The sequence below is a fragment of the Pelodiscus sinensis genome, chromosome 7 (assembly GCF_049634645.1).
Source record: "Pelodiscus sinensis isolate JC-2024 chromosome 7, ASM4963464v1, whole genome shotgun sequence".
In the NCBI taxonomy this organism is placed as follows: Eukaryota; Metazoa; Chordata; order Testudines; family Trionychidae; genus Pelodiscus; species Pelodiscus sinensis.
The window spans coordinates 62,647,808-62,670,688 of record NC_134717.1 but is presented as its reverse complement, the minus strand read 5'-3'; the positions used below and the strand labels follow the sequence as shown (position 1 = coordinate 62,670,688).

The 22,881-nt window shown below is 44.1% G+C and overlaps 1 protein-coding gene across 2 annotated transcripts in view; it reads right to left on the bottom strand.

The window, feature by feature from the left end:
- The window catches only part of DRC11 (dynein regulatory complex subunit 11), a 120,839-nt gene that overhangs the window by 47,086 nt on the left and 50,872 nt on the right, over nt 1–22,881 (bottom strand). For both annotated transcript variants that reach the window (XM_075934044.1, XM_006127447.4), the window contains exons 7-8: nt 12,610–12,694; nt 1,719–1,868 (exon numbers count right to left, since the gene is read on the bottom strand). In XM_075934044.1, coding sequence (XP_075790159.1) covers nt 1,719–1,868; nt 12,610–12,694 — 235 coding nt within the window. The remainder of the gene's footprint in view (nt 1–1,718; nt 1,869–12,609; nt 12,695–22,881) is intronic.

Here is a 22,881-nt window from a genome sequence, read left to right as displayed (position 1 = left end):
AAAACATAAATTTAGCCTATGAATGATTTGAGGTGAAAAGAGCTCATATTTTAGGGTCCTATTACTCCAATTTGGTGGAGGATATTAAAGAACAGCCTGGGAGTAGAAATGTCCACCTTTTTGGCCTCTTAACTGGGGCTCGAGGCAAATAGGGCCAAGATAATGATGAATTATTAAGGCTCATTGGGATTGAGAGAGGAAAGAATTTGAAGGAAAATTTATGTAGACTCATGTTGTCCACCATGTCAACTTGATGGCTGTGTTCGGTGACAAACAGTGATCCGTAGCTCCATTCAGAGTATCCTATTATATTTATATTATACACATTTCTCCATATTTTAACTCTGTTTTTACTTTCTTTAGCATGGATTATCAATTGTAAGTACAGTAGACTTCCAATAGTCCGGAACCTTTGGGACCTAGGTGGTGCCAGATTATCGGATATGCAGGACTATCAGGAGGTACTATAAGATGGTTATATATATACAGTATATAATGTAAAAAAAGTGTTTTTAACTCTTTTTATTGTAGGACAAGCACTGTCCAGCGTCATACAATGCCAGTGGCAGACTGACTCGGTCCCATCCGGTTTCACTTGGTGCAGCTGCTGCCGCTGCTGCCTTGTGACTCATTTTTTGCCGAAGCTCGCTCACTAGGCTCTTGCCATTTTGATGCCGGACTGTCGGGAGTGCCGTACAATTGGATGCCAGACTATTGGAGTTTTATTGTACCTCTTTATATCCATGGTTACATTTTCACCTGAACTTTTACAGATGAAGATTGTTAAGTATTTATTAAATAACTTAAAAATTGGATTATTATTGTAATATTTTTAATTTTTTTTTTACTAGACATGACTGCAAACTGGCCTCAAAGAGTAACCAGGAAAGGGCAAAGCAACAAATGGTCTGGTAGCACTTTATAGACTAACGAAACATGTAGATGGGACCATGAGCTTTCGTGGGGCTCACGGCGGAGGCAGGCAGCTGAAGGCCCTGAGAGGCACCATCCCGGAGGTGGAGGGGCGGACCCCCCAGGTAAGAGTGGGCTCCCCGAGAAGGGACTGCCACACTTGAGAGGGGGGTTCTGCCTGGGAGCCGAGGGGCCAAGTGTGGGCATGACCTGTGAGCCGTGACACTGGCCCAAACCCAAATGTCTACTCTATGCTTCATGTTCCCTGTAAACTGTGCGCTTGTGCAGCTGCTCAGGAGAGGTTTAAACGCCATCCAGTGGCTTATCAGAGCACCCACAGCTAGGTTTTGTATTTCTGTTGGTGGTGCACATTTCCACATGCTTTGGTGCACATAACAATTATTCTGCACATGGATGGGAAAAATCCACACACGAATGAAAAAGATTAGAGAGAACACTGCCCTGATATTAAAATCCTGCAGCTGGCCCGCAGTAGCTGAGTCAGCTTGCAAGACTCAGACCTCCTCCAGCCCTTGCCGCAGATATAGGCACTAACCCTCCCAGACCACAGCTCTGGTTTTTGAAGCCTTAATAAAGTGTCCATTGCCACCAAACTCGATGAAGTAAGATGTGTGAGGACCATGTCCGCTTCCAGCTCTCCTATAAGTGGGAGAATTACTGGTGGCAAGTCATTTTGTCTACACTCCGAAACCCTGAATGAATGATCCCTCATGGATTGCAACAGGCCTGAAGCTTTCAATGCGATAACCAACTACTAACCAAATTCACATTTTAAAATGCCTTACGGTATCCTTGCTTCCTGGTTTTTCTTTTCCTTTCCCCTTTTCTTTCCCTTTCTTTTTCTTTTTCTTTTTCCCTTTCTCTTTCTTCCCCTTCTCTTTGGATGTTTTCTTTAGGGCTGCTTCTTCTTCTTTCGCAGCTAGCTCAGCTAGGACCTAGGAGAGAGTCAAAGCAACATCATCTTGAGGCTTTAAATATAAGGAATATTAAAGTACAGGCATCAGGATAATGGATGTTTTTGCCAACGTGAAATAAATGTTCACCTTCAGAACGGGTCATGATTTGATATTTCTCTCCCTCCTTCAGTTTTACTTTCTTGTGCTTTTTTCATGATTTGATCCCTATTTTCAAAGAAGTTACCCATTGCTAAGTGGCTGTTAGTGAGTATAAAAAACAAATAGTCCTATAGCACCATAGGGAACGTCTACACTACAGAGAAAGATCGAAGCTGCTGCTGTCGATTTTCTAGTGTTCGAATTAGCGGGTTTAGGGAATACAGCTAATTTGAAGTGAGAGGGGCACGCCGGTCGATGTTGGTAACCCTGCTTTCACGAGAAGCAGGTGACGTCGAAGGGAGAGTGTTCTTCCTTTGACATCCTGCTGTGTAGACAGTACAAAAAATTTGCATTAAGCTACTTCGACTTTAGCTACACAATTAACGTAGTTGAAGTTGTGTATCTTAATTCAACTTTGTCCTATAGTGTAGACGTACTCTTCGAGACTAACAAAAATATATGTATCATGAGCTTACATGGGCAAATCCCATCTGAGGAAGTGGGGTTTGCCCAAGAAAGCTCATGATACTATACATATATTTTTGTTAGTCTGTAGAAGGGCATGTTTACACTAGGAAATTATTTCAAAATAATAACTCTTGGAATAGTATTTCAAATAAGCGCATTCCCCGAGGAAAGCAGATTTCAAAGTAACCAACCCGTTATTTCAAAATAACAGGCTGGGTAGTGTGGACGCTCCACTTACTATTTCAGAATAAGGGGGGTTACTACAAAATAATTCCCTAGAGTAGACCAGGACTGAGGTGCTATAGGATTACAGACTAACACAGCTACCCCTCTGAGACTTTAAGACATGCAAATGAGTATAAACTGAGTGATGTTATTTATTTTACATGGCCAAAATGTAATTGCAAGCACTCAGTCTGTCCTCTGGATCCCTATCCCGGGGTATGTCTACACTACCCCGCTAGTTCGAACTAGCGGGGTAATGTATGCATACCGCACTTGCTAATGAAGCCCGGGATTTGAATTTCCCGGGCTTCATTAGCATAAGCGGGGAGCCGCCATTTTTAAATCCCCGCTGCTTCGAACCCCGTGTAGCGCGGCTACACGGGGCTCGAACTAGGTAGTTCGGACTAGGGTCCTATTCCGAACTACCGTTACTCCTCGTGAAACGAGGAGTACCGGTAGTTCGGAATAGGCACCCTAGTCCGAACTACCTAGTTCGAGCCCCGTGTAGCCGCGCTACACGGGGTTCGAAGCAGCGGGGATTTAAAAATGGCGGCTCCCCGCTTATGCTAATGAAGCCCGGGAAATTCAAATCCCGGGCTTCATTAGCAAGTGCGGTATGCATACATTACCCTCCTAGTTCGAACTAGGAGGGTAGTGTAGACATACCCCCGATGATTAAAACCACAAAAATCAGCAAATGATTTCCTGTTAGTGTGTCCACTGCAATCCTGGCCCCTTTCCAGCAGCTTTAGAGAAGAGAGGTAAAAGATCATAGAATCATTGAACTCTAGAACCGGAAGGGACCTCGAGATGTCATCAAGTCCAGTCCCCTGCCCTCATGGCAGGACCCAGCACTGTCTAAAACATCCCTGATAGATGTCTATCTAACCTGCTCTTAAAATGGGCTTTGTAGCATGCCCAGAAGGGTAACACATCTAGGTTTTGGCAGACCCAGGGGGTTTGGTGAGCATGTTCCAAAGCACAGAACCCCTCACTGAGAACCCCCTGCTGGGAGACCCCTGTCACACGGCGGGAGCTCCAACCTGAAAATCTCTCTTCATATCACCTGGGGCAATATACTGTGGAAGAGGGGTGATTTCTGAGGTAACTAGGTCCCACACCATTTGGGGTGTTATAGACTGCAGCAACATCCTGAATTCCTCCCAGAGTTATTGCATATCCATCGGCCCAGCAGCAAGAAAAAAATGCACAACCTTAGACCCCCTTCTAATTTTGGACTCCACTCAGAATTTGGCCCGGTGTTTTCAAAGCAGATGGATTTTGAGATCTTTCCTTTAGGGATGTATTGGATGTCTTGCTTCAGTATCTTGCTGAATACTGCACCCTCTTGGTAAGGGTATTTGTCTGAAGACAAACACTACATAGAAACATAAACTCAGAGATCCGGATTGTCAACTGGTATAGCTTCGTTAAAATCAATAGAGCCAATTTTTGACAGCTAAGGACTTGGCTCATTGTATTTTACTAGTTGTAAAGGTGTTGGGTCTTAATTCTTAGTTTCTTTATGCTGTTCTCTGTCCCCCTTGCCTCCCTTTATTCCCCACACATGTGCATATGTTTTATGTGCATTGGTTCATCTCCTATATTATTCTTTCTGTGATTCTCCCTCTCTCTATTTTTCTCCCTTTTTTCTGTTTTAATAGTTCCTTTCCCTCACCCTCCCACTAGCTCCAAGTACCCTCCATGTTTGAACTCTCAGGAGAAAAAGGGAAACCAGGAATCATTTGGGGTCTTGCCTCAGGCTTGCTTCTTTTCTCCATCTTAATAGTGTCCTGTGTAAATTGGTGGAGTTCATGACTTGCTAATCTGGCTGTTACAACTCTTCTGCAGTGTGCTGAAAACTAGCACTGCAGCACTTTCCAAAAATATGTTGTTCCAACGTGTCTTACGTGGCATTTTGCAATGTGCAATCCTAGACTTCCGTCAGCTGCAGCTACTTTTTGGCTTCAAACAGGTGTTGAAAACTTGACTTGCTACAGCTCGATAGAATCTCTTCCCCCACAATTCAACAAAGGGCTTGCAAAGCCACATTTTGCAACAGCCTTATGCACACAATAGGAGTGGGATAGACTAAAGAACGAGCAACCACAAGTAAAGGATAGCTGTGAATGGAATACTGTAGGTGGGTCTCACGGGGATCTGTTCTGAGGCGGGTGCTATTGAACCTTTTTATTAATGACCAGGACGTAGGAATGGTCAAATTTGCAGAAGACACAAAGCTGGGGAGAAAGCAAACACGTACAAGGGCAGAGCTAAAATTCAAAGGGACCTTGATAAATTGGAGAACTGGGCTACAGACAACCAAGTGAAATTCAGCAAAGACAAATGTAAGCTGCTCTACGTTACACAGTTGGTTTTTCTTCCCTGATTCAGGTGAAGAGTCTGGCTTTCGACTGGAACACCTGGTCAGATTCCGGTCAGCACCAGGCCATTGACTGCTTGGGAGCCACGGCCAATGAAAGTGGTGGGGGTGACACCTGTGGGCAGGGTGGTGCACAGAGTCACCTGTCCAGGCCTTCACGAAGGAGCCAGAGGGGAGACATGCCAGCTGCATCTAGGAGCGGCTTGAAGTAAGTGCTGCTGGCCCCCTGACCTCCTCCCGGTCCCACTCAGTCCTGATCCCGCTTGCCGCCCTGTGAACCCCTCAGTCCCAGCTTGGAGCACCATCTTGCACCCCTAGCTGGAGACTTCACCCTGCTCCCCTGCCTTAGACTTTATCCTCCTGCTGCACTACAAACTACTCAGCCCCAGCCTGGAGCATCCTCCTGCACCCCAAATCCCTCATCTCCACTCCTACCCCATTCCCCCCCCCCCAGCTAGAGCCTTCAAACTCCCCAAACTCCAACCCCCGTCCAAGAGCCCCCACCGGCTTTCTGAACCTCCCAGACAGGAACCGCCTCCTACACCCCCACCCCAGAGTCTGCCCCTGCAACCGAACTGTAGAGAAGGTTAAAACAGTACATATAGGCACGGCTGGAGATTTAATTCTCGTGTCAGTTATCCAGTGGTAATGATGAAATACAAGCTCCGTGACACTGATGCTGAGGTGCATTTTTAAAATGCTGACAAGACAGGAAAGATAAAACCGAGAAGACAGAATATTTCTGAGACTAAAACAAACATCGCCTTTAACAGTCATCTATATTTTCTGAAGGATGCCTTTTAAAGATGCCATAAAGACCTCACAGTGGAAAGAGAAGGAGGAAAATAGACATGGCTGGGCATTACAGTCAGTGGAATCTCATTAGTGGATTTCCCCAAGCATTTCAGTATCTTACATTTAATTAAATATGGTAATTTAAACCCCAAGTCCATTCAGTCATGTCTAGTGTTGATAAGCAATGAAGCATTTCATTTTTCTGGCTAGATTAATAGAGTGACTGGAGCTCAAAATGGGCTTTGATTGTCCCAGGTACGCTGTTATCTCTCAAATCAACAAAGGGTCCTCAAAACATCTTCCTAATTGATATGGTAGTATGATGCCAAAAGTCCAGACTACTACCTCTACCTCTGACCCCGAATCTGAATACTGTAGTAAGTAAGCCCTGGTCTACACTAGGACTTTATTTTGAAATAACCCCCCAAGGTTGAATTTATAAGTGGAGCATCCACACGACCAAACCCATTATTTCGAAATAATGGGCTGTGGAATTAGAAATTGATACTCCTGCTTTTCATTAGGAGTAATGCTCATAACGAAATAGTTCTTTCGAAATAATGGTAGTGTGGACGCACCGGTGCGTTATTTTGAAATAACTAATCCCCAGAGTAATTCAAGCTAATTACTCTGCAGTTCTTCCTGGGGCTCTGTGTCCGAGGTAGCACGTGCACATTAACAGAGCCTGCCTCGGACTAATGTCAAGGCTTCCCTGTAGTGTGGACACACTAGTTTGATTTTGTTAAATTGGGAGTTAAGTCGAATTTGCTAATTTTGAAATAGTTTCCTAGGGGCCCAAAGGATAACTGTAACATTGAGAATCAACTCTGGAACTGGTCGGTTTAGTGGGAATTTCTGTAACTCTGCATGAAAGCTACCAAAGATTTTAATTGTGGGCAGAACTTCTGAGCTCCACTGGCATGATTTTAAAAGTAAAGTCTCTCCAAACTATGATTAAAGATAGAGATAGGTTTTTATAAATGTGAGTACTGTAATATTGAAAGAGCTTGAACAGACTTTCTGTATTCATCAGCCTGCTGCAATAGTATTCACTTGTACTGTTCTTCTGTCTTGTTGGTCCAACTTTATCCGGGGAGAAGAATAAGAATCTTGGTTGAGGTTTTTAAAAGCTGAACAGGGGATTAAGTCACACAATTAACGGTGCAGGAATAATCATCTCTCGCTTTCCTCTGTGACCTAGGGACTCTGCACGGAGCGAGTGAACATAAGAACATCAGAATGGCCACATTGGGTCAGACCAAAGGTTCCAGCTAGCCCAGTTTCCTGTCCTCCTGCAGTGGCCAATGCCAGGTGCCCCAGAGTGACTCTTCTAATCCTGGCCATCAATGGACCTAAAGTAGCCATTCATCTAGATACAGGACTACACAGATGCCTGGTGCAAGTAGTAACCACTGCCAGTGGCCCCCTTGTGAATTTCACCCTCAGAGGCTTGTCCACATTTATCCAGGAGGCCTGTGATAGCGTATGGATTGACCCCGGATTGCCTCACTCCCAGGTGAGTGCCTGCCACTGGACCATCCACCCTTTCTCCTGTGTTTGTTGTGTGCACCATACAGATCTTGTTAAATGCTTCCTGTGCCTAAATAACCTGCATTACAGATCCTTTGATATGCAGGCCCATCATGTGTCTCTTATTCATGACACTTAGGATAGTCATATCTCCACTAAGTATGGCAGAACTGGAAGCCTCAAAATCCCATCATGCTACTTGTAGTTAGCACTTTGGAGTCACTCCGTTTGAGGAATGAATTCCCTGAGCTCCGTTTAACTTTGTTTGCTCTTGGCAAGGCACGTTTGAACACTGTTTATACTCTGGTGTGCATTTACAAACAAACCCTAAGCTTTTAAACCTTTAAAAGCAGCCACCGGGATTTGTACCTGGCAGGGATAGACCCAAGATGTTGAGTAGGATTTGGTGTGTTGTCCTGGAATTTGCAAAGTCTGCATGGGGAGGGGTTGCCACACTTGATGATCAATGGCAGGTTACCACAGTAGTCGTTAGTTGTGCAGACACTGTCCACATCTGGTTTAACTCACAAGTGCACCTCGCTTAGGTCTTTGCCTCCCCCCCAGAAAACACTTGAAACTTTGGATGCCTTTTCTGTGCGGCTAACTTGAGGTATTGGGGTCTTGATGTGCTGAGCAGCTGCAGCACCTGGGGTTTTCATGATCAGCACGTTTCTTGCGTTGGGCACTCGTAATCAGGGGGATATGTGGAAAATCTGGGCCGATGCAATTTGGAACAATTTTCTGTCTGTGTTCGCTGCCTGAACCTCATGTCGGAGGTCAGGCTAACATGCATTTGCAGAGCTGGTGATGGGAAGACATTGTTCTATTGTGAATCAAAATCTGTCTGTCACATTTTTGGCCTGCCCATTCGAAGTATTACTTAACAAGTGAACAGAACATTCTGTATGGTGCATGCGTGACTGTTTCAATATCTGATTACATTAACACCTACAAAAATAATGTGGTTCAAGACATTTTGGTAAAATCTAAGTTAACTCTCCAAACTGAGCCTTTCATATGGGGTAGCTAAAGCTATTTGTACGTGTACAAACCGACTGTCTGAATAGATGAGCTATTTTAGTTTCATGGGGCTGACTAATAATAATAATGGTGATGATCACTTGTATTGTGGTATTGCGAAAAGCCCCCAGTCAGAATGACATACATGTGTTTGCACAGCAGAGAGCACATAATCCGGCCCCCTCCTATTACTGCCAGCATGTTATAAAGCTGAAATTACAGTCATTCAGAATGGACTTTCTGTTCTTAACACATAACTAGAATTTGCAACCAAAACCCAAGAAGCAGGTTCTTTTATTTCTTAAGCTTCTGAATGCTGAGATTGAAGGGTGGATGTGATTTCTGGATAGCAACTCAAAGGGGTTACTACTAACGAAGAGTCATTTATTAAAAAGGGATTGACTGCAGAAACAAATTGTCATTTTGTTGGGAATAGTATAAAGAGAAAGGCAAAACTTGCCTTCATAGAAGGATTTAAAAGACATAGGAGATAAAAATCTGAAACAGACGCACTGAGATTATATTGACTTTCACCAACATCTTAATTATTTCCTTTAGGGACAAAAGCCTGTTTTCAACAAGGAAATCAGATAGTTTTCACGAAATAAATAGCCAGAAAAGTTCTTACTGGACCACTTTTGGCACACTTTATGATTTATTTGTCTGCTCGTTAAATATATACACAAAATTACCTTCTAAGGACGAAAGTATAGTTTGTGCAGAAGTACCGGGCTATGTTATAAAGTCAAATAAGACTGCAGTTATCAAAGGACAAAGAAATATTGAATGTAGCAATGGTTTGTGAAATGATTCATTTTTATTTCAGTTTCCCTGAAGTGTCTTTACTCAAGGCTTGTCAAATATTCACTTTTAAATAAAATCCTGTCTTTGTTTTTCATGGAGGTTTTCAGCTTGAAAGTAACCCCCCTATTCTCAGGAGGTACCTCCCATTGACTTATTCACAGTGCCAGAATTGAACAAGAACAGCTCAAGCTTCAATGGTGTGTTGAAACAGACAAACACAAAATCCTTAACTTGTGTATCTGACAGCCAGGAAGTGAATTCATTCAGGGTATGTCTACACTACCACCCTAGTTCGAACTAGGGTGTTTAATGTAGGCAACCGAAGTTGCAAATGAAGCCCGGGATTTGAATTTCCCAGGCTTCATTTGCATCTTGCTGGGCGCCGCCATTTTTAAATGTCCACTAGTTCGGACTCCGTGCCCGCGGCTACACGTGGCACGGAGTAGGTAGTTCGGATTAGGCTTCCTATTCCGAACTACCGTTACTCCCCAAACTAGCAGACATTTAAAAATGGCGGCGCCCGGCAAGATGCAAATGAAGCCCGGGAAATTCAAATCCCAGGCTTCATTTGCAACTTCGGTATGCCTACATTAACCACCCTAGTTTGAACTAGAGTGGTAATGTAGGCATACCGCACTTGCAAATGAAGCCCGGGATTTGAATTTCCCGGGCTTCATTTGCATAAGCCGGCCGGCGCCATTTTTAAATGCCGGCTTGTTTGAACCCCGTGCCGCACGGCTACACGCAGCACGGGCTAGATAGTTCGAACTAGTAAGCCATTCCGCACTATCTGTACGCCTCGTTCCGAGTGTACAGATAGTGCGGAATGGCTTGCTAGTTCGAACTATCTAGCCCGTGCCGCGTGTAGCCGCGCGGCACGGGGTTCGAACAAGCCGGCATTTAAAAATGGCACCGGTCGGCTTATGCAAATGAAGCCCAGAAATTCAAATCCCGGGCTTCATTTGCAAGTGTGGTATGCCTACATTACGCCGCTAGTTCGAACTAGCGGGGTAGTGTAGACATACCCATATAGTTCAGTACCCTCTCTGCAGGGCAAATATATTCTGAATATTTGAGAGAACAGGGGCCGTATTTTGATCACTGTTATTGGGCTTTAAGGAGAAGAATGAAGGTAGTGATTAAGTTGAATCTGATAATTATGATAATGCTGCCAACAGAAATCAGTGTATTTTACGTCTGTATTCAATCAATCATAGATCAATCATAGAACACTAGAACTGGAAGGGACCTCGAGGGTCATCAAGTCCAGTCTCCTGCCCTCATGGCGGGACCAAGCACTGTCTAGATTGTTTCCTTTAATGAAGGGAGAAAGCAGATAGTAAAACAATCTCTCCGACTGTTGTTTCAGGTTTTAGAATGCCTACATTTCTAATGCAGTGAAGAAGCAGATGCCCAAGAAACATAGCAAAATGAATGAAGACAGGAATTAAAAGCTGGGGGGTGGGGGGGGGGGGAAACGTACTCCAACATTTACTGCACATCAGTGTTGCTTGGTCCCATTTCCCTTCATATTTTCTTTTTGAATATTGTTTGTTCTTTTTGTTGGCAGGGCAGGTTTAATTACCCTGAAGCCATCCCTAATAATAAGCAATGCCTGCTGGGCAGCGCCCCGCTGCTTAGAACAGCCTACAAAGCCCTCTTGACTTCAGCATGTGTTTCTACTTTAAAACCTGAAAAACTTCACAGACTGTTTTTCCTGATTCTGTCTGGGACCGAGCAACCAGGAGGTTTAGATAGGGAGACTGGCAGGCGGACCCTGGCGAGCCGTGAGCTGGCTAACGTATGTCAAACTGCTGTTTTGGCGAGGTACAGACACCCACTGCTCATGATTTTCCTTATTCTGAGCAGAATAACTGACTAGGCAAGTCACGATTGACACTTGTGAAAAGCAGAAATATTTACCACTGACCTATCCTTGGCTTTTCTGTTGGCTTTTCTGAAAACCATTAACTAATGATTCATTATCATTTCATTAAATAAAATAATCAATTGCATGCAGTTACTAAAGACAATCATCTTCAGGAATAGAGAGACTTTATTTTAATAACTAGACATCAAATTGTATTTTTTTTCCCCTTAGCCCACTAGTAGCCCAGCCAGTCTGGTTCGCTTGGTGGGTCAAATTCTACTGTCATGGACAGGCGTTCCCAAGGGTTATTTCGCCAACAGATTCATCGTTTAGCTGAGTTCACTTTTGGAGGAGGAAATGGCTCTGAGTGTTAACCTCTGCCTTTGCTGTGCTAGCTGAGCTTAATCGCATTCTCCTTGTGACACCTTGATGGCTAAGGAGAGAGATGACAAACTTGCTTTTATTAGCCAGAGAGGCCAGAAAAGGGTTTGCAAAAAGGTGTAAAATAAACTAAGCCTCTTCCCTCACTTTAACTTAAACCTTTTTATTGCCAGGGGCAGTAAATTGAAGCAACCTAAGCCTGGTGTATATTAGAAACATTTATCTGGTTTAACTAAATATTTTGAAATCAATCTAGTTAGACTAGTGCAGACACCTACTGTAGTAGGGACATACCAGTTTTATCCTTTCCTAAAATGGTTTAGCTAATTTGGTATTTTACTGATGCAAACTAAACAGCTTTAAACTAGATTTAAATGGGATGAAATGTTTCTACATTGAGGGTTTGTATCAGTTCAAATGAATCAATTTTAAAAAATTCATTGTGATTAACCTGGTGTAATTCTTCTAAAACACTTCTTAGTCTTAGTAGCTGTGTGTGCTACATGTGAATGAATCTCTGCTTATAAAGGCACAGGAGTAATGAAAACACTACATTTGCTTACTTAGAGTGCACAGCCATTCTCATCCCAATAACAAATGTAAGCCAAAAAAATTTAGACCAATGGAAACCATTGCTATAAAAACTCACTGGGATAGGAGTAAACACTTGGGCTGTGTCTAGACTGGCAAATTTTTCCGCAAATTTTTCTGTCTACACTGGCCGCTTGAATTTCCGGAAAAGCACTGACGATCTCATGTAAAATCATCAGTGCTTTTCCGGAAATACTATGCTGCTCCCGTTCTGGCAAAAGTCTTTCTCCGAAAGACTTTTGCGCAAAAGGGCCAGTGTAGACAGCATAGTACTGTTTTCCGCAAAAAAGCCCCGATCGCGAAAATGGCGATCGGGGCTTTTTTGCGGAAAACCACGTCTAGATTGGCCACGGACCCTTTTCCACAAAAAGTACTTTTGCGGAAAAGCATCCTGCCAATCTAGCCGCGATTTTTCCAAAAATGCTTTTAACGGAAAACTTTTCAGTTAAAAGCATTTTCGGAAAATCATGCCAGTGTAGACGTAGCCTTGGTTTTTTGAGCTTCAATCTCTCACCATTTTATCTCTTTTTGAGTAGGGAGAAGTATTATAATACCTGTTCTGGAGTTTTGTCAGAAAAAATAGCAGTTGAACCTCCCTCCTCTTTATTAGGGTAGTCAGGAAACTTGCCTGTAATATGCCTGCATACAAAACAAAAGAAAAAAAAATCAATTAATACTATTCCCATCAAGCTTATTATTACTCTGATAACACCAATGTATTCATTATGGAGAGTCATCCCATTGCATCATATTCAAGACTGAGGGAGGAGCATCACCTTCTAAGGTGTCTATTCATTTAGCAAATTCATTGTCTTTTTGTTATGTTTGCATGGTACCTTGTCTGTGGTTAGAGTTAAGAACAATGAGTAGTCCTGTGGCAACTTAGGGCACGTCTACACAGCAAGGCAAAAGTCGAATTAAGCTGCGCAACTTCAGCAATGTCAATTGCATAGCTGAAGTCGAAATTGCTTAACTTGGCTTTTGGCGCTGTCTACACTGCAGGATGTTGAGGGAAGAACACTCTTCCTTCGACTTCCCTTACTCCTCATGAAATGAGGGTTACAGGAGTTGCAGTAAGAAGTCCTCCAGTTCGGCATTATTTCAAAATAACGGCTTGCTGTGCAGATGTGCTCTTTGTGATTTCGGAATAACGTCAGTTATTCCAAAATAACGCTGCTGTGTAGGCATAGCCTTAGAGACTGACAAAATCCTATATCTTCATTAGTCTCTAAGGTGCGACAGAATGTTGTTTTTAAAGTTACAGACTAATAAGGCTAACCTTCTATAATTAGAGTTATTAATTACTACTGCCACAAACATAAGAAGTAAAACGATGTCCATTTTAATTGCAGGTACTTTGGCTTACACGCTGAACACTTTCTCTTTGCACATACATAAATAGAATCAGATTGAAAAACTGGATCCCTGCATTTGCAATTAATCAACATAAACATGAAAAAGGACTTGTTCACTTATACTACAAACAGTTTTTAGAGGCCAGTTGAAAAATGGGCCTTAGAACCATGAGAAAAGCATGGGTCATGAGTTCTGTTTAATGTTAGGCTGCATTTGATTTTACACACATGTTTTATCACTAAGGTAAGTAAGGACTCGTTCAAATTCTTGACTCCGTGAAATAGTTTAATATTGTATTAGATATGGCTTCTATGTTTAAATAATATTAAGAGTTTGATTTAAAGCTGACAAAAGCCAGGGCATTTGACACTAACGTGCTTAACTGCTTTCTTATTAATGTTACTTAAAGTAGTTGAGCTCAGGCTGATTTTTCACATTTAGTTCACATTGTCATTTTTTCCCCCTTTAAGTACTTTACTATAAACACATATTACAAAATGTTTTAATTTGGCATTTCTTTTACTTTAGTTAATATTTCATAGATAAAATGGATGCTTTTCATGAGAGACAAAATTTCTGCTTCTTGAGCAATTGATTAGTCAGATTTACAAAAAGTTCATTGTGAGAGGCATTTTTTGTGAAAAGGTTGTAACAATTCTTTTTAGGGTGTGCTGAATCCAAATACGATTGCCACCAATCTGTATGTTGTGTGTAAAGGCTTCAAAAACAAAGTAACAGAAATTGCTGGAGCGTAAATTTTTACTTCTTTTGGCCACGTCTACACTACAGATAAGGCTGAAGCAGCCACATTTGATCTTCTGGGGTTTGAATTAGTTCGAATTAGTGTGTTGAGTGAAGAGACACTGAGAGGGCACTCCTGTGGATGCCAATAGTCCTGCTCCTACGAGGAGCTGGAGATGCGTATCTTAATTCGAACTTCTCGCCTAATGTAGACTAGGGGTTTTTGTCTAGGATTAACATGCTTTGGTTGGATCTTCATGAACATTTGCCCCTTGAAACAAAAGCATTCAAGTTGTTTTAACTATCAGAAACACAGTACACCATCTGAAAACACCTGCTTTTAAAACAAGTGAAAATATGTCTTGACTGAGCCCTCAGTAAACATGTTAATGCACACACGATAAGCACACATGTTACTGTTGTCCTATGTCAAGAAACTTTGGTATATAGTGGCAGACTGAATTGCATATTATCACATAAGCGACGAGGAGTCCTGTGGCACCTTATAGACTAACTGAAGTGTAGGAGCATAAGCTTTCGCGGGCAAAGACCCACTTCGTCAGATGCATGTAGTGGAAATTTCCAGAGGCAGGAATAAATATGCAGGCCAGGATCAGGCTGGAGATGACCAGGTGGATCCAATCAAGGAGGATGAGGCCCACTTCTAGCAGCTGATCTGGAGGTGTGAATTCCAAGAGAACAGAAGCTGATTTTGTAGTTAGCAAGCCATTCACAGTCTTTGTTTAATCCAGAGTTGATTGTGTCAAACTTAAAGATGAACTGTAGCTCAGCAGTTTCTCTTTGAAGTCTGGTCCTGAAGTTTTTTTGCTGCAGGATGGCTACTTTTAGATCTGCAATTGTGTGTCCAGGAAGATTGAAGTGTTCCCCTACAGCCCAAGAAAGAAACCAACAGAACACCACTGGCCATCACCTACAGTCCCCAGCTAAAACCTCTCCAACGCATCATTAGTGATCTTCAGCCTGGACAATGATCCCTCGCTTTCACAGGCCTTGGGAGGTAGGCCGGTCCTTGCCCACACACAACCCGCCAACCTGAAGCATATTCTCACCAGCAACTACACACCGCATCATAATAACTCGAACTCAGGAACCAATCCTTGCAACAAACCTCGGTGCCAACTCTGCCCACATATATACACCAGCAACACCATCACAGGACCTAACCAGATCAGCCATACTGTCACTGGTACATTCTCCTGCACATCCACCAACGTAATATATGCCATCATGTGCCAACAATGCCCCACTGCTATATACATCGGCCAAACAGGACAGTCCCTACGTAAAAGAATCAATGGACACAAATCTGATATTAGGAATGGCAACATACAAAAACCTGTAGGGGAACACTTCAATCTTCCTGGACACACAATTGCAGATCTAAAAGTAGCCATCCTGCAGCAAAAAAACTTCAGGACCAGACTTCAAAGAGAAACTGCTGAGCTACAGTTCATCTTTAAGTTTGACACAATCAACTCTGGATTAAACAAAGACTGTGAATGGCTTGCTAACTACAAAATCAGCTTCTGTTCTCTTGGAATTCACACCTCCAGATCAGCTGCTAGAAGTGGGCCTCAACTTCCTTGATTGGATCCACCTGGTCATCTCCAGCCTGATCCTGGCCTGCATATTTATTCCTGCCTCTGGAAATTTCCACTACATGCATCTGACGAAGTGGGTCTTTGCCCGCGAAAGCTTATGCTCCTACACTTCAGTTAGTCTATAAGGTGCCACAGGACTCCTCGTCGCTTTTGCCGATTCAGACTAACACGGCTACCCCTCTGATATTATCACATAGTTCACCAGAGCAGTACAATCAAATAAATAACTGTCACATACATTGACACAACTTTGTTCCAGTTTTCAACATTTGCATGCTCCTGTACAAACAAGTTGCACTGGCCTACACATACATGTCAGTTTGTTATACCAATTACCCTTGCCCTCTGCCTCCAAAAACCCTACCTCTCTGACTGCAACAACCACACTGCCACTGTGGAGAGTGTAAAATCATTCTTGTGTCCGCTTCTTCCTGATGAGTACACACTTTATTGGTTTCAACTGTTGCTGTTGAGTACTCTATTTCATCCTCATCCTGAAAGCCGCTAGCTCGAGTGATTATTTGGTTGTACCCAGTTTGTGTCATTAGTAGCATATATACAAATGTTTCAAAGGTCTCCTTATTTTCTGGAACCTTGATGAAATTCATCCAGTTTCTTGGGAGATGCACGTATTTGACTCCAACCACTCTTTGCCTGGGTGTTGTATCCCTTTAGGATTTTTGCACTGCCCCACCCTTTACAGAATCCTTGTAGTGCCTATCAAACACAATGTCTGTACGGAGGAAGTCTGCTCCTGTCCTCAGTACTGTTCTTACAAATGTGCCTGCAAGGTCTCCACATGCTTTGGCTCCAGATGGCTTTCCTATAGCTTCTCCCAGAGCTTGTGCATCTGTCATAAGATATGTCCTAGAAGGGGTAACTGTTGGTGGGCCTTTGTCTGTGCATCATCAAGTACCTGATTAGGGTTTTTCATAAACAGTTTGTCATCTCTTCCCTCAAACTAGTGAGTCAGATCGAAGGAACTTAGTGTTTCTGCTGCAAAAGACGGTGCACTTCTCAGGGACTGTGGAGAAAGGCAGTCTTGAAAAATAAAACAGCAGGGTGTGGTGCTATGTCATTGTCGTTCTGGAAAGCGGTGAAATGCTGCCAGCAGGAGCATAGTGTATTTGCCAATCCTTACTTCAGGGAACAGACTTAGGGTATGTCTACACTACCCCCCTAGTTCGAACTAGGGGGGTAATGTATGCATACCGAACTTGCTAATGAAGCCCGGGATTTGAATTTCCCGGGCTTCATTAGCATAAAGCCGGCGCCGCCATTTTTAAAACCCGGCTAGTGCGAACCCCGTGCCGCGCGGCTACACGCGGCATGGGGTTCGCACTAGCTGGGTTTTAAAAATGGCGGCGCCGGCTTTATGCTAATGAAGCCCGGGAAATTCAAATCCCGGGCTTCATTAGCAAGTTCGGTATGCATACATTACCCCCCTAGTTCGAACTAGGGGGGTAGTGTAGACATACCCTTAGAGACACACACACTGTAAGTACAATCATCAGGAATTGTTAATCAACAATTGAATTAAAATAGCACAGTGAGAAAGTTAAGGCAAGGACAAGATGGGAAAGAGAGGCTCTTTTTGGGTTACGGAACTGGAAAAAAGACCTTGTGAGATTCATCCATCACTACTATAGATATAAGAATATAAGAATGGCCAGACTGGGTCAGACCAGAGGTCCATCTAGCCCAATATCCTGTCTTCCAACAGTGGCCAATGCTAGATGCCTCAGAGGGAGTGAACAGAATAGGTAATCATCACATGATCCCTCTCCTGTCATCCATTTCCAGCCTCTGACTAACAGAGGTTAGGGACACCATCCCAGCTAATAGCCATTGATGGATCTAACTTCCATGAATGTATCTAGTTCTTTGTTGAACCCTGTTAAAAATCTGGTCTTCATAACATCCTCTAGCAAGGAGTTCCACAGGTTGACTGTGCACTGCATGAAGAAAAACTTCTTTTTGGGTATGTCTACACTACAATGTTAGTTCGAACTAACGGACGTTAGTTCGAACTAAAATTCATAGGCGCTACACTAGTGCTCCGCTACTTCGAATTTAAATCGAACTAGCGGAGCGCTTAGTTCGAACTAGGAAAACCTCATTTTACGAGGATTAAGCCTAGTTCGAACTTACTAGTTCGAATTAAGGGGTGTGTAGCCCCTTAATTCGAACTAGTGGGAGGCTAGTCCTCCCCAGGTTTCCCTGGTGGCCACTCTGGCCAACACCAGGGAAACTCGTCTGCCCCCCTCCCGGCCCCGGACTCCTTAAAGGGGCACGGGCTGGCTACGGTGCCCGTGCCAGGTGCAAGCCTGCCAGCACCCAGCCAGCAGACCCTGCACCTGGCACGGCACAGAGCCACCCACCCGATGTCCCCCAGCCCACCCCCTCTTCCCGGGACCAGGCTGGCGGCTCCCGGGAGCTTGCCCGGGACCGCAAGAGGCGGGCACCTTCCTGGGCTAGTGCAGACATCGTGGACCTCGTCCACGATCTCCACACTAGGCACAGGAAAGTGGCCGTCTAGGGCAGGAGAGCTGCCAGCCTGGCCACCCAGGAGCAGGTGTGCATGAAAATCAAGGGGGTCCACTGAGACCCCCGACCCTGAGCCCTGAGCTTACAATGGCCGTCCTGGGTCAGACCAAAGGTCCACCTAGCCCAGTAGCCTGTCTGCTGACAGTGGCCAACCCTAGGGAACCTGGAGGGGATGGACCGAAGACAGTGACCAAGCCATTTGTCTCGTGCCATCCCTCTCCAGCCTTCCACAAACTTTGGGCAGGGACACCACTCCTACCCCCTGGCTAATACCACTCCATGGACCCAACCTCCATGACTTGATCTCACTTCCCTTTAAACTCTGTTCTAGTTGTAGCCTTCACAGCCTCCTGCAGCAAGGAGTTCCACAGGTTGACTCTTTGCTTTGTGAAGAACAACTTTCTCTTACTAGTTTGAAGCTTGCTACCCATTCCTTTCCTTTGGTGTCCTCTAGTCCTTCTTTATGGGAACTCATGAAGAACTTTTCTGTATGCACCCTCTCCACCCAACTCCTGCTTTTAGAGACCTCTATCCTGTCCCCGCTCCATCTCCTCTTTTCTAAGCTGAACAGTCCCAGTCTCTGTAGCCTCTCTTCATATGGGACCTGTTCTCAACCCCTGATCATGTTTGTCGCCCTCCCCTCTTCCAGCCTTTCTCTTCCCCTCTCCCACCTCCTTTTCCCTGTCTCCCCCAGTTTTGTTCAATAAAGACAGAGTCAATGTTGGAAGAAACGTTATTTTTATTTTGTACATCAATAAGAATGGGGGCTAGGGAAGGGTAAGTGGAAGGAGGTGAGGGAGGAATGGGGTACGAGCCCCCGATGGGGAGGACTCGGCTGGCTCTGTGGGCTTCTGGGGGTGGAAGCTCTCCTGCAGCCCCCCAATTGTCCCCTCTCCCCAGATGGCAGCCTGCGGCAAGTGCAGCCGGTCTGATGGCCGAGTGCTGTGATGTGCCCAGTGTGGGCACTCCGGGCACTCCAAGCCAGGACTGGTTTTCAAGTGGGGCACCCCTGAGAACTGTCTGTCCGGGGTAGGGGTCGGGTCCCTTTAAGCGCAGCCCTCGGCTAACCTGAGACAGCATCTCCACGCTCTAAGTCCTCCTCTGATGCCCTGTCGGCACTGCTTCCGGCCATCCTTAAGCCCTGTTCAGGGTCCACTCAATGTGGACTTGCTAGTTCGAATTAGCAAAACGCTAATTCGAACTAGTTTTTAGTTCTAGACGCGTTAGTTCGAATTAGCTTAGTTCGAATTAACTCTGTAGTGTAGACATACCCTTTGTTTCTTCTAAACCTGCTACCTATTCATTTCATTTCAGAGCGCTCTGTGTATTTTTGTGCTCATCTGCCTGCTTCACAGAGGAGTTACTCTTCCCTGGGCAAAAATGATTCCTCTCACTACTTAGATCTGACCTACTGAAAGTGCAAAGGAATGATCTTCACAGGCCAAGGACCTTAGTGTTTTCATCTATGGACACCTAGAGTGGACATCTAGTTATGTCCATGGAAGTGACTTCAGGAAGGCCAGGATTTTACCACTGGTTTCAGTTTTGTCGTGGAGCACAAAAAGAAATATGTGTTTGTTTTTAACCAGGTTGGAATGGTTTTTTGTCATTACCATGGGACTTGGCACAGAGCAGTGTGTATTCAGGAGAGGCCCGCACGTGAAATGTCGGCATGTATCTATTCGTATTGCAACAAATCCCTACCAGGCATGGGTGAGGAAGCAGGAAGATGCACAGTGGACGCTTTTGCTCTGCTGAGTTCAAGTCAATGACGTGAGTCACTCCCTTTCATGAGCACTACAGTTTAGACCTCACTTTAATATTTTCCTCTCTATTCTGTATTGTTCAAAGATGGTTATAGTAAAGGCCTCATATGGATGTCAAACATGGTTGGTGAATCTATCTTATAGGCCAGTCAAGTTAAGTGTGTATCAAGCTGTTTTACATGCAGTATCCTTATTGTCCTCAGTGCTTTCGTGGTCCTTACCTAGCTTCACGAACTCGGATTTAAATCTGTTCTGCTTGATGAATTTGCTGTTCACAAAATTGACTTATTTTACCACTTAAATGCTGACATGGGTTGTAAATAACCCTAAAAGGGGACCCAAAATACCTGCTCTGGGTAAGGATGTTGTCCCCAGCCTCTGTCTGTCAGAAACTAGGAATGGGTGACAAAGGACGGATCATGTGATGATTCCCTGTTGTGTTCACTCCCTCTGGGGCACTTAGTATTCTGTCTGCTGACAGTGGGCAAACTGTCTAGAGATGGACCTTTGGTCTGACCCAGTATGGCTGTTCTTCTCTTTCTAATTAATAAGGGTTTCAGAGTTTGAAATAATGTTAACCTAAACATTTTCCTACAAGTTGAACCTCTATAGTCCACCGCCCTCAGGATGTGACTTGTGCCACGCCAGAGAATTTGCCGAATCACGGGAGGTTAATATTGTCTTTCAACATCACTAATACTTCCACTGCTTACAGGCTTCTTAGAAGACCTTTAGAAATAAGAGCACAGAACACTGCGAGCCAGGACTGGTGGCTGGAAACAAATGTTATGGGATCGTGGGAAACTTGGCCACACCCATGATAAGCGGACGTCCAGCTTATTAAAATCCTGCCGGCCCACAGATGTTGCCAGACCAGAGAGTGCCAGATGAGAGAGGTTGAACCTGCAGTAATAGACTCAATAGCTTCGCTTCTGATTCTGGCATAGTTTCAAATGTGTTGTTCTTTTGTCTTGGCCAGGACTTCTCTATCTAAATGCATAAAAGGCCCTGTCAGAAAATTTTAAAAAAACCCACCCTGTTCTTTTGCAGAAAAAGGATATTTAATTCTTTTCAGGGTAAGAGAGCATGTGGGATTTATACAAAAGAAAGGGCATGAATAATTGCAGTCCAAGCAGAAGTTCAGCAGTGCAGACTCCAGCAAATAAAGAACAAAATACAAATAAAAACCCATTAAAGGAACAAAACCCTATTTGTTATCATGCCTGCCAGTTTCTGAAATCCCACCTGCTCTGGCCTCGGTGAAACAGTTTATATGCTACTGTTTATTTTAGTTTTCTTAACTAAGGCATTTTCCTGCATTTTCTTCTTTTTCATTTTTAAAGCAGTCTTTAGAAGCTGCTTCTAACTCACACACCAAAAATGTCACTTAACCATATATAAGGCTTAATTTTCACACAGCACTTGCTGTCTCCAGTGATACAGGACAGGAAGTATGATGTGAAATGCACCCCCATTTATGGTGTTACGTCCCAATCTTCCAAATGCTGACATGAATAAATGTTATGCATGTGAGCAGTTCAACTGATTTCAATGGGACTATTCATGTATGCGTCGGGAGCACTGGGCCTATACTTACTGTGGTATGTTAATGTGAAGCTTTAAGAAATGTAAAATGAAGTGTTATCAGGCTGCATAACAGGACTAAAAAGATAATGCGCTGTCACAAGGGAGGGGTCTACAGACACAAATGGACTGTGCGGTGATTAACGGCCATTATTTTATTAGATGCAACCTTCCTAGAAGTGCTCAAGAAGATAGTTCTTGCAAGAAAAATTTAAGGAATTTTTCCTGATCCCACTTATTTGACCAGTCCCTTTGGGTTGCTTTCCTCCATCCCAGAAATGGAGTATTCTGCCAGCTAGCAAGCTGGACTTTTGTTGATGCATAACAATTCTCCTTTAGTTTAGGATATGCTTATGCTTTGAGCTGGGGGCATAAATTCCAGCTCAAAGACTGGAATCGAGCTCAAATTCCAGCTCAGACTGAGCTAGTGCACTAAAAATGCAAGGTAGCTGCAGTGGTAGGATGGGCTACCTCCCCCGAATATGCACCCATCTCAGACTCTAGGCATGTACTTAGTGGGCTAGCTTGATCAAAGCTAGTGGAGGAACATCTCCTCCAGCTTTACACGAAGACATATCCATGTCTCTAAATCTTGCAGTGAAATATTGATTCTCTTCCACCACTTTCCATGGAAGGGTAGGTCTGGCTCCAGTCCATCTCTGTTCCTTCTGGCCATGGAAGACCAGAAGTGAGGATAATAGGACATCACAATAAGAAGACCCATTGCATCCCTTTCCAGGCAACCCCCTGACAATACCTGCATGGTGGTCTTGTTCTCCTCTCCTGCTAGGAGCTCCCTTGGCCCCTAATCACACCAGAACTAGGAAACAATATGAGTTCCTGTCCCATGTAATGCCTTAAACAGACCAGATGATACAAATCCTTTTCAAGGGCTAAAAAGCCCAACCCCCATGGCAAATTTGGACAGAAGCAGAGAAAAGGAGATAAACGTCACCAACAAGAAATAGAATGCTCAGTTGCTGCACTAGAAGGTTGTCTCTGACCCAGTCTTGCTCCTGTTAGCTAATCAGCGATGCCACCAGGCACATTTCAAAGTTCTCCATGGTACATGGTTTTCTGCCGCCATTCGTCGTAACTCTTGCTCGATTCTTGAGAGAATGAAAACTCCTCACTCTGGACTCCTGCACTGCTCTGTGCCAGCAGGACAGCCTTCTCCGCCTTTGTTTCGGGGCAAGGGGTAGTGGGAAGA